A 12,436-nucleotide genomic window follows, 5' to 3' on the forward strand; every position below is an offset into this window, starting at 1 on the left:
CTAAGATCAATATAAACACTTTTCTATCAATGTAACTGCACTTACAGTAGGTGATTGCACCTTTTAAATATTTTTTTAAATAGTGATTTAGTTAAACCAGTGAAAACTGTGTGTAGATAAACCCTAATTTTCCCTCTCAGAGGTCAAATTAGGATGGAGTAAAGATGGGGGTGGGGGTAGAAGTGCAGGGTCCTGGCCGTAGGGACTGGAGAGGAAGGCTTTGACCCTTCCTTGGGGCAGGTGGCATAAGGTGTTGATGCTCTACTCAAACTCCTCCCACAATCCAACAGTTGAACAGCAAGCAGCAAATTAATTAGCAGTGTTGATATTTAAACTATTACCATTAAGTTTCAGAGTTTACACCCTATTGAAATGAAAGGGGGCTTGGAATTTTATTATTCAAAACCATTTATGACTCAAACTGTCACTTGCAATGCATTCTTTGCAACCATGAGATCTTAGGACTTTTTTTTTTTTTTAAGGAAAGCATAAATTCTAAAAGGAACTGATGGAGCCATGCCAGAAACACTGGTACGGTGGATGTGTAATAGTTCAGTTGAACACTGTACTAATTGCTCCTTTCCTGCAGTGTAGGAATATCCTCCCACTTCTTGTCCACTACTAAGCCATCATTAAAACATGTGTTTCCCATGAATCTTTCCCAGGCTGATCTCTCCAGCACTATCCTGACCTTCCAGTCCCTGTGTTTTTTTTCTATATCTAAAGCCTTTTATACATCAGTACAGTTACACCAACTGTTGGCAACCAACAGTTGAATGAAGGCTACTCCCTAGTGTAGACAAGACCTTCGTTCCCTTGTAACTGCTCCAAGACAGGGATTACTGTGGTGTAGCCGTCTTGTAAAATGCCTTGCACATTTACTGCTCCCTAATTACAATTATTTTCTGGTGTCCTTTCCTTGACTACTGTGTCATGAAAACTACAATAGGAATGTGAATTAACTGGAGCTGCATCCTGGCTTGACTGACACCAGGTGCCTCCTGAGCATTTCCCGCCCTGCGGGGGTAGAGTACGACGGGGTGTAAGGGTGCAGAACTACCAAGTACCCCTGCTTCGAGGCCTGTTCCAGGTACTCCCCCACAAGCCAACCCCCGGTGTAGAGACTAAGGTGACTAGATAGCAAGTGTGAAAAATCAGGACGGGAGGGAGGGTAAAAGGGGCCTATAAAAGACAAAGCCCCAAACAGCCTGACTGTCCCTATAAGAATCGGTTTCAGAGTAGCAGCCGTGTTAGTCTGTATTCGCAAAAAGAAAAGGAGGACTTGTGGCACCTTAGAGACTAACAAATGTATTAGAGCATAAGCTTTCGTGAGCTACAGCTCACTTCATCGGATGCATTTGGTGGAAAAAACAGAGGAGAGATTTATATACACACACACAGAGAACATGAAACAATGGGTTTATCATACACACTGTAAGGAGAAAGAAAAGGAGTACTGGTGGCACCTTAGAGACTAACAAATTTATTAGAGCATAAGCTTTCGTGAGCTACAGCTCACTTCATCGGATGCATTTGGATCTGTTCCCCCTCGTAGGGCCCCTGTTAGTGTCTAGTAGAATTGCCAACGGGGCTCAGTCTCCCCCTTTTTGTCGTGACGCAGTTGTGAGACTGATGAGAGACGCAAGCCCTGATCCTGGGAGGGGGATTAAATGTCTCCCTCCGGCTCCCCCAGCTCTAGCCTCGAAGGGGAGGGGGAGTGTTTCGGCCGCGGCAGTTAGTTTACGACAGTGAGTTCATTTCCGGCACTGGGTGTTGCGCTTGGGGGCGGAAGCTGCGGAGAGGAGGGGGGAGCAAAACAAAGGGGGTGTGAGGGGCCGGGGGAGCCGGGATGTGAAGAGAGAGAGAGAGAGAGAGGCGGCGGCGGCGAGAGCGGCCCAGGTGACGGAGGGGGGAGTCGCGCAGGCGGGCCGGGACGCCGGGCCCGCTCCGGGTGGCGGGAGAGACCCCGGGTGCGGAGTAAGGCCTCAAAGGGAGCCCGGGGAAAGCCCCGCGGGAGAGTGGGGCGCACTCCTGGGCTAGGAGCGGGCTGAGCACCGGCGGCTTCTCGTGTCTCCGGTTGCGGCCCCCTGCTAACCGAGCCCGGCCCTGCTTGGCGTCGTGGGGGGGGGGGTCGGGGTCGGGAGGCTCTGACCCTTTCTCGGGCGGGATACGGTCTTGGTGCTGCCCTGGGCCGGGAGTCGGTCCCCGGCGTGCCGTGGGGCTGGGGGGTCCTCTCTCGGTGGGGGTTGCTCTGTGCGCTCGCTTCCTGAGCCTCTATATCCTGCTGCCCTGTGTGCGCCCCCGAGCTGCGATCCCTTTTCCCTTAGGCGATTCCCCACGCGGCTTTGAACGTGTGTTTTCATCCTTTGTCGCCTGGCCATGTGCCCGGGCGGGGCTCAGCGGGAGCCCATTTCCCAGACAAACCCTCGGCGGCTTTTCTGGGTTGCGCCTCGAGACGCGCTCAAATTAAACCAGGCTTTCGTTTGGATGTAAGCCTTCCCCTGTAGCGTGTGAACTAAGGGCGTGAGCCCAGAAGAGAAACTGCCTCGAGAATCCCTTTTAAATAACGCGAAACGGGGGGAAGGCAAAGTAAACACAAAAGAGTTTAAAAGAAATCAGACTTTTAAAATCCTTTTATTTTAATAAGTTTGCATGTTATAATAAGGGACCAATGCGTTCATTTTTAAAATTGTTTTTTAAATCGAATGCCCTCTTAAAAGAAACCGGCCAAGGTTTCAAGATTTAATAAACGTGATCTGATTTTGAAGAGGACAAATAGCAAAGTGCAGTACGGAGTAGCGTTCATATAGTTTTATTGTCAAATCTAGATAGTTTTAACATGGAGTAAAGGCCAGTTCTCCTATTCAGGGCTAAAGTTTCAAAAATGTAACTAAAGAGCAGAGGCAGCGTGGTCTCTGTTGAATAGAATATATGGCTGTGAAGTCAGGAAGTCTGCATTTCTAATTATTAGCTCTTCTAATAATTTGCTGTGTTGGACAAGTTGTTTAGCGTCTTTGTGACTCTGAAACAGCAGTAAGGTTCACAAACCTCAGTGTGTGCTGAGGATTAGTAAAAGATTTCATTAGGTAAAGCTCTATAAATCCTGAGTACTTAAATTGTATGGTTTGTATTCCTCCATTTTTTTCATTACATTGCACTCACTCTTTGTGCTCTCCCGTTGGACTTTCTGTCACGAAACTCTAACTCCTGGATTGCGGACATAGCAATTAGAGCCCTGCAGTGGGACTGGGATGCCATAATAGTGGCAGTGGGTAAAATGTACTTTGTTGTGGGCAGAATTGGATAGGCCAAAAAAAAAATCCAGACTGCACTAATTTGCAGGCAAACACTAAATCTCCTGTTAGTTTGTCATAAATAGAATTTCAGCAGTGTAAAACAAGTTTTTCCTTTTTAAATAAAGGTTTTCATACTTAAATTTAAGCGAGGGATAAAAAGGGATTTGATGTCTATTATAACAGGAGTTAAAGTATATTTTTACATGGTTTAAGCAAGATTTTTTTTTATTCTTTTAGTGGTTAAAAACTGTTTCTGAATTCCATGTATATATAATTCTGTGTGTATATACACACGGAATTCAGAAACAGTTTTACCACAATATATAGTAACCAACCCTTTTTTCTTTTTGTTAAGTAGCATGGGGGAATCTGTCTCTCTTGTGGGATTTGCGGGATCTAAGATATTTTATGGGTGGGAGCCAGATGAAAATGCAAGAAACAGTGCGGGAGTGTGTATTGTGGGATGGGAGTGGGATTAAAAAATAGTCCTGCACAGGGCTCTAGTAGCAATATCTGTTGTTCACAGAGTGTTGCTAGATATCCATTGCTTAAATGGTTTTGTGTATTTACAGAAGCCACCATGAACATAAGCAACATTTTCATTCACTTACCAGTGCTTCGGGTTCCCATTTTAAGATACAGGAGTAAGCTACAATAATAACTCGTATTGTAGAAATAAGTCTACTGGGTTCAAACCATTTTATTAAGTTGAATGCAAATAGTGCAGATCTACTGACTTTTCAACTTCGCAGTTCATAATCAAGACAAAAGCATGGCTGTCTTTTATGTTTTAAAGTATTAATATTTAAAATATGCACAACTTTAACAGGTGGGAAGAATGAAAGAAAGGAGGGATAAAAGAATGTTGAACTATTCTGTATGGCTGTATGATGGAAGGAAACAGAACGGAGAATCTCTGCAGTAGATCATTTGGATGGGTTCAACGACAAGATAATGATGCTAAACCATGGCTCTGGAAATTCTCTAATTGCTTTTCTACCACTGAACAGACTTCGCCTTTCAGTGCAAAACCGGTAATTCTTTGGTATACTAAGAACATAACTGATACATTGGAACAGAGGAGTACACCAAATTGTGCATATTTTACTGTGTGTGGGGGTTCTTCCCGACTTCCACAGGTTATCGACTTATGCTACTCTGAAACCTGGACTTATGCCCTGAATCATAAAGATGGTCTTAAGTTTTTATATTAATTTCTATAACTGCAAGATGATCTTATAAATGTCTAACCCCCTAAAATAACAGCAATTATCCAGCCACCATATAGATGTTCAATCTACCTGTCAGTAAAACATGGGGGAAATAGATGAGCCTGGTCCTGAACTTCCAACAAATTTGGTCTTTGTCAGACCAAGATGGGAGAGTAAGTTCGAGGGTTGATGACACCTTATGGAAATGGCTGTTTGTTTGCAAGAGAGGTGGCATCACATGAAAGGGGCAGACTTGAGTACCCTGGTTACAAATCATCTAGGGCTCTGAGGGGGGGAGGGAGAAATTCCTCACGCTCCGTTTAGATTTTAGAAACTAATCCTTTACAAATATTACCAAGATATTTGCCTGAATAGTTTAGTAGTGAGTTCCACAATATATGTTGCATGCAAGTGTATTCCCCTTTATCGATATTACATTTTGTCTTTTTTTTTTTTTAATCTTGCTCTTGTATTATGGGAACCAATGGCTTCTCGGAACCAATGGCTACTAATTTTGATAATCTCTTGTAGAGCTCCTTACTTTATCCAGTCTTGGCTAATCTAAACATGTGATGTCAGCAGTTCTTACGCTGTGTGTCTGTCCTTTATAATGCATCTTGCTATAGTATCTTCGGGTTCAGAACTACTGTTCATCACCCAGCCTCCATAATATTAATATTAATATATCAAACGTCAGTCTTATTAATACCAGGGGCATTCAACATCTGTATGTTGAAAATTGCTGCTTTGTCTTATGTTTGCGTTCATACTTTGTCTTCTATCTGTTTTTTGTCCTTTTAAGGTATTCATCTTTCACCTCATGGCTACCAGTCTTCTTTAATAGTCTTTTCAGAGGGACTTGATCCAAAGCCTAAGTAAATTCTATATGTTCCTGTTATCTTTATCAATTTTTTTGTTATCTCTACTGTCCAGTCAGCTAGAATTTACCATTACAGAAGTGGTTGTATATCACTATAACATTACTTCCCTGCTTTCTTTGCAATTTCAGAATATCTGTAATAATTGTCTTAACTTCCTTCTCCACCTCCAACATAGTAGCTGACCTCAGCCACTATCTTTTTATTTCCAAGATTTTGGGGAAATATCAAAACTATAGAACATTCATCCCATTAGTTTTGTGCATACAATTTATATATGAGTTGTATGGATTTCGTCACGTGCAGCTGGTGGAATGACGGTCCTCTTGATTGTTACAATTTCCTGGCTTTTGTCACTGTCAAAATTGTAACTCTTTGTGTGTGTGTGTGTGTGTGTGTGTGTGTGTATTTTTTTTTTTTTTTACTATAAACGACTAGCTCATACATGAGAGATGCCCCCAAATGTAATTATATGGCTTTATTTTTTCCAGAAAGATTACATGGAGAACAAGAAAGTTGTTGTGGAATTGAAGGATGCTTTATCTCCTCTTCATGCTGGCTCTAAACTCTTTCCAGCAGTACCACTTCCTGATGTTCATTCTCTTCAGCAACAGCAAATACAGCTTTCACCTAGCCCCAAAGTAAGCTGCTGCGCTCATGGATCTGACTCCTCTTGTACTCCTAAGATGCATTGTGGTGGTGGTGGTGGTGGTAGCTTGATTCGTCCTGGCACAATATTAGACTCTCAAAGCACTGGGACAATTACTTGTCAAGTAGGGTCAGAGTTTGCTTATCAGTCTGCATCTTCACTCAAGAATGCTCCAGCTAGAAGCAGTTTGTCAGGCATTGCAAGTGACTTCCCCAGCATGTGCATAGAAAATAATGTATCTTCCTGTCAACATCTGCCATGTTGTGGAAAACTCCATTTCCAGTCCTGTCATGGTAGTGTGCACAAACTGCATCAATTTCCAGCCCTTCAGAGTTGCACATCTTCTGGCTATTTTCCCTGTTCCGAATTTACAAGTGGGGCTACAGGGCACTTGGAGGAGCATATTACACAGTCGGAGCTAACATCACGTGTATGCACCAACTCTTTGCACCTAAATGTGGCACCTTCGGTCTGTTTAAAGGGCTCTCACTACTGTAATGAATGTTTAAGCAAGGTTTGTACATTTAACATTTCTTCTTAGAGTGCTATATGTTGTAAATGGTTAAATAATGAATGTTAACTATTTTGTCTCCCAATTATGGTGGTCTATAGCTTGAATTATCTAGTTGATGTTAATACGTAGTTGAAGGGCCATGGTATCAGAAGCCTGCTCTTAATCTAAAGGTGGGAGATTCATGGAGGTAGCATTCAATTTCAGGAAGATAAAGCAGGTTATCACACTATTTAAATGTATCCGAGATTCTTTATTAATTTAATAGAATCTTTTCTAATTCTGAAAGGAGCTGCTCACCTGTTCTGACAGCTCCAGATAAAACATTCCATTAGTAGTGATTCTATGAAGGATTACATGGCAGATAATCTGTATGCAGCATGAACAACTGATCAAGATAGATCCATCTCATGAGTTGGGAAAGCTTTTTTTTGAGCATTAAGATCAGCCTTTCTCATCTATAATTTATTTTTATGCTACAGTACCAATTTAGTACACTTAATTTAACTACCTTCAAATTTAAAATCAGTTTGAATTTCAACAAAAGATGAGAAGTGAAGTATAGTTAAATGTATTCTACATCTTGTAATGCCAGGCATTATTTAAAATGTAAATTGGGGTTTCAGGTTTGGTCTGTTTTTAATGTAAAACTGTACATAGAAAATCACTTCACAGAACTAAACAATGAGACTAAGATTTTAAAAAGTGATGAGTGATTTTTGGGTGCCTCCATGTTTGTATGCTCAATTTGAAATTTTTTAAAGGCGCCTGGGCATTTTGGTGGTTGTTTTTTTGCCAGAGGGTAAGTGATTTGCACTTTCTGAAAAGAGTGCCCCTTTAATATGTTGAGAAGGGCACTCAAAATCACTAGTCGCTTTTTGAAAGTTAGGTCTGAATACATAAGGGAAGAAAGTCTGTGAGTTGAGCACACTTCATTCAATCAGTTAATATTACTATAGATTAGTTTCCAGATTAACATCTATACTCCCAGTCCACTGGAAGGTTGTTTTGTCATTGACATGAAGAGTAAAAATAACACAAAATGTTCTAGCTTAAATTAATGCATAATATTGTACATTAAACTAATTGGTGTTTTGAAAAAAATTGTTCCAACAGCCAACCAGAAATAGCTTAATTGATGCTGCTAAAATCTGGCCAAATATTCCCCCTCCCAGTACGCAGACTGCACCCATATCTATCCCAATGTGTAATGGCTGCGGAACCAAAGGAACAGGAAAAGAGACAAGTTTATTACTGGCAAGTAGCCTGGGCAAATCACCACAAAAATATGGTAAGCCACATTTATTTGATTTAATGGATGCACTTCTTAAAATACTGTTGAAAGTTAAAAGGTTATCGTCTTAAAAACTGCATATCTCTCTGAAGATATTTCTTATGAAAGACTAAATGGAAAAAATAATTTTTGTTCATTTGACAGTTCTGTGTATTCACTGTTTCTACTGTATAGTTAGTTTTCCATATTGTTTGTGTGAATCATTTGCATAGCAGTATAAGGAAAGAAAACATGGGGGCGGGGGTTGGGTTTGTGGTTTGTTTGTTTTTTCCCTTTTTAAGGAAAACTTAATTGTGAAACATTGGAGTGTATTTAAATTAGCTGTGATACCAGAAACTTACCTTAACCTACTTTTCCAAAATGGACTATGTACCACGTTGATGATACCTCTTTAATACTTGAAATACTCATATATTTTTGTAAAATTTTAATATTTGTGCTTCTGGTATAGTTACTATATTGTTATAGTGCAAATTTTTAAAAGGCTATTGACAATTGTATAAAATGATTAATGATATTTGTACAGTGGTATGCTAAATATGTTCTCCAGCTCAATTTGATAGTTTGCAATTTAGGTGTTATGACACATCTTATTCTGGTAATGCTGTTGTCTTCCCTTACAGACTTGAGACACTTAGGCCTGGCCTACACCGAAAACTAATGTCAACATAGCTTCATTGTTCAGGGGTATGAAAAAATAAAAATGCCCTGACTGATGTGACTAAACGGGCCAAACCCCCAGTGTAAATGCTATTATGTTAACAGAAGAGTGCTTCATCATTCAGGGAAGTGATGTTCCTCCTGTGCTAACAGAAAACCCCCTTCCCTCGGTGTAGGCTGGGTCTCTGGTACAGGGTTATGCTAGCATAGCTACAGCAACATAGCTATGCCAGTATAGTCTCTGTAGCATGGATTTCCCCAAGCCTTTTGGTTACCAATAGGAGTGCTGAGTGGCAAGCTGACAATCCAACTCTCAGTTCTTGTCTATTTGTGCTCAGTTTGTGAGAAGCTGTGTCATTTCAGCTTGGGAAACAAACAGCTGTAGGCATTTTAGGCTTTTTATCCAGTTTTATGGTTTTTCCAAGATATGATTTCTGACAAATCCGTGGAAGAATAATTCATCAGACATCATAACTAAAAGTCCGCCAGAAAAGATGATGATTGCATGTTATCTGGCACTTATTCTTTTTTGTCAGTTCTGTGTTCACTTCTTTGGACATTCCAGTCGCTGACCATCTGTACAGAGTCCCTTTAATTTATCATCCATTGTCTTTGATTTCTGCTTATTGTAGGTTAGGGAATGTATGTAAACATGATTCAGCTTTTCCTGTGGCCATTCTGTAAGAGCAGAAACTTGTCTTTGTCCCTCCTACTCCATAGCAAATTCCAAGCTTCACATCTGTTCTTCAGTTTATTTTGTTTGCCTAAAGGAGAACCTGGCGTTTACTGCGTAGTTCTTTGGTTCTTGGTTCCTTGGCTGAGAGTTACTGCTATAGGGTTTTTTTGCTATGTAGACATACCCCAAATGTCTTTTTTTTTTTTTTTTTTTTAAATGAAGAAGAATCCTTACATATCAGAGAACTACAACCGTGGAGGTGTTCAGATGTGATCAGTTTCCTACCTGTATTTCTTCATGATTGTCTTCCCATGCCTGTAGTTCTTTAACATCTGAAACGTCCCATCTTTTATATGTATGTCCTTTATGCTTATAATTAGTAAAGTGTCATATAGTCTCAGCATTTCCCAATTTAACGTAAAGGCTGTTTTTTTTAATTTCTACAGGGTCTCCAGAAGTTGCAATAACAGGCCAGGTGCTGGAGAACTTGCCCCCAATTGGAGTCTTTTGGGATATTGAAAACTGTTCTGTTCCCACTGGCCGTTCAGCTGTAGCAGTTGTACAACGAATTCGTGAAAAGTTTTTTAAAGGTCACAGGGAGGCAGAATTCATCTGTGTATGTGACATTAGTAAAGAAAATAAAGAAGTTATTCAGGAGCTGAACAACTGCCAGGTATGAAAATGTTGTAATCTATTCGCTCAAGGCATTCTGTATAAAAAATAATGCAGATCATCTTAAATGAACAGAAGCAAGTCTTTTTTTTTTTTTTTTAATTAAAACAGTTTCACTGGGGAAGATAGAAGTTACAATTTTAGCTGAATTTATATATGCATTAATTTTCTTAAGAAAAAATAGACCTGATAGCTACCTCCTCAAATGTGTTGTGTGTGTTTTTGTTGTTGTTCTATTTTAAGATGCACTTAATTACCTGTGGAACAATCTTCTCTAACTTTTTGTTTTTGGGAGAATCTTTGTTTCATTTGGTAATTTAAGAAACATTTCTAGCACAGTTCACAGAATTTGCAGCTAAATCACCAACTGAGATGACAGGTCAACTGAAACTTGTCGCTGATATGAACCTTTCCTAAATGGAGGGTGCACTGGGTGGAAGGGACATTGGAACACAGTTAGTGTTGTTTGGGACTCCTTTACTCCACATTTCCACACTTTCAAACACTTTTTAAGAAGCTTTCCTTTAAAATTATGTGGCATTCTAATGTCTTCGATTTAGTTTTTTAAACATTAATACTTTTGTAAGTTTTTCTCTGAATTAGTATACACAATCACCATCTTTACTACTTTGTAATGTTTGGGCATTCAAAAATTATCTGTGTTTCGACTGGCAACTAGCTTGCTTTGATTGGGTTAGATGATGTGATAGGGCGTGCCAGACTTCTGTCATTGAGTTTAAGTGGAGGGAATGGGTTATAATTAAGACCCTGTCAAATTCATGGCTGTGAAAAATGCATCACAGACCATGAAATCTGGCTATAATGGCGGTGGGTGGGGTGGTCATGGCATTGCCCCACTTACTTCTGTGCTGTCTTCAGAGCTGGAGAGCTGCAGCTGCTGGCTGTGCCCCCACCTCGGAAGGTGGCAACACTGCCAGCAGACGTGAGAGTCGCATGGTATGGGGGCAGGGGGTTGTCCGTTTGCAGGGGCAAGGCTGGTCTTACGGGTGGGCAACCACCCAGGGTGAGGTGATCGGTGGGACACCATGGACACCCCAGTGTCTGTACGCACGCACACACAGGGCCCCTTTAGCCCTCAAGTTCTGGGTTATTTCCAAGGATCAGTTCCCTTTATCAGTTACCAGTTTGCCTGAAATGTTAACTCTTCAAGGCTTACCTTATGAATACTAAACAATCTTCAGTATTAACTTGGTTTACCTAGCAAAAGTTTTGATCACTAATGCAATATGCTGAAGTTTAAATATTTCACACTTCAGTTGCATTTTAGCATTCAGTTTCAGTAAATCTTGTCCACTCATCTTGGAACATACTGAGTAGACACTTAAACCGACTAAATGTCTGTTTTCTTTTAATGCGAGTCCCTTATGTATGTTGTGTTGGGGGGAAAAAAAAGGGGGAAGCCCCATTTCAGAGGTAGACTTATACTTTGTTAAAATGATCAAAAATAGGTAAGTGTTTTTTGGTTTTTATTGTATCTGTCTTTTGGTTTTTATGAGAACAGTAGTTCAATTCTCCTTTTTTGATTATTGGCTCTATATATTCAGGAAGGCTGACACTTATCAGTTGCTGTTGTGTTTACAAAAATGTATATCCATCAGTCCTTCTGACAAGTTGTTTTTGTTCACTGCAATGCTGATAGTTTAGCAATTGGTGTATGTTTTCTCTTCAGATAAATAAGTTGAAAATAACAAAGCTGCACACAATCATTTATCAATAATTCCCATGCATAACTATTTTACAATTTTTAATTTCAGGTATTCAAAGCAAGGTGTAAAGTGTTCCCCTCTTCATAAACACCCCTCTTACTGTAGCTCAATAAAATATAGATGCAGTACTGAACTATGGTTTGTTCTGAATAAATTAATTTATATATCTGTAGTAAAACAGTTTTGTTTGCTGTATTATAATTTCCTCAGTTATATATTTAAGTGCATGTACCTTCTTTCTTCTCTTTAAGGGCAGAGTTAGATGCGCCAAGGTAAATTAGTTAGGTCTGCTTATTTCAACTGGAATCTCTTAGGAATTTTTTAGCCGCTCTGAAGTTCTTATAACTTCTCTAACTCTTTTTTTTCCTCTTTCTCTCTCTCTCTCTCTCTCTCTCTCCCAGGAAACCTTTGTTCTAGTTCATATCTTTTGTATACTGTATACTCTATATCATTACCTATACAATGTGCATTAACTGCTTAAAATACATGGAACTATGCAATTTTTTCAGTGGCTAATCCCTATTATGTGTTTTTAAAAAAACCTGTCAGATTTGTTACCAGTTAATACAGTCTTCACATTCAGTTCTTTCCTTAAGGCATCTTCCTTTAATTCTGCAGGTGACTGTTGCACACATCAATGCCACAGCAAAGAATGCAGCTGATGACAAGCTCAGACAGAGTCTTAGAAGGTTTGCTGATACACACACTGCACCTGCTACTGTGGTCCTTGTATCAAGTAAGAATATTAATCACATTGAAAGAACACAATGAAAGGTTTTATGCAAGGTGTAGGGAACAGAATCTTGTTGAGAATTTCCAGTCAAACTTTCAGACATTATACCGAGTGTTCTTTCCCCCAAGT

At 40.0% G+C, this 12,436-nt stretch overlaps 1 protein-coding gene across 4 annotated transcripts in view; it reads left to right on the forward strand.

Moving 5' to 3' along the window:
• The first annotated feature begins 1,617 nt into the window (after nt 1–1,617).
• The window catches only part of MARF1 (meiosis regulator and mRNA stability factor 1), a 35,351-nt gene continuing 24,532 nt past the window's right edge, over nt 1,618–12,436 (forward strand). For 2 of the 4 annotated variants that reach the window (XM_043494126.1, XM_038419380.2), the window contains exons 1-6: nt 1,739–1,899; nt 4,126–4,330; nt 5,877–6,548; nt 7,662–7,836; nt 9,622–9,848; nt 12,193–12,310. In XM_043494126.1, coding sequence (XP_043350061.1) covers nt 4,184–4,330; nt 5,877–6,548; nt 7,662–7,836; nt 9,622–9,848; nt 12,193–12,310 — 1,339 coding nt within the window. In that variant the 5' untranslated portion in view covers nt 1,739–1,899; nt 4,126–4,183. Of the gene's footprint in view, nt 1,900–4,125; nt 4,331–5,876; nt 6,549–7,661; nt 7,837–9,621; nt 9,849–12,192; nt 12,311–12,436 lie in introns of all 4 variants that reach the window. The other 2 variants (XM_043494127.1, XM_038419381.2) reach the window with 2 other exon arrangements.

This window comes from Dermochelys coriacea, chromosome 10 (genome assembly GCF_009764565.3).
Source record: "Dermochelys coriacea isolate rDerCor1 chromosome 10, rDerCor1.pri.v4, whole genome shotgun sequence".
Taxonomy (NCBI): Eukaryota; Metazoa; Chordata; order Testudines; family Dermochelyidae; genus Dermochelys; species Dermochelys coriacea.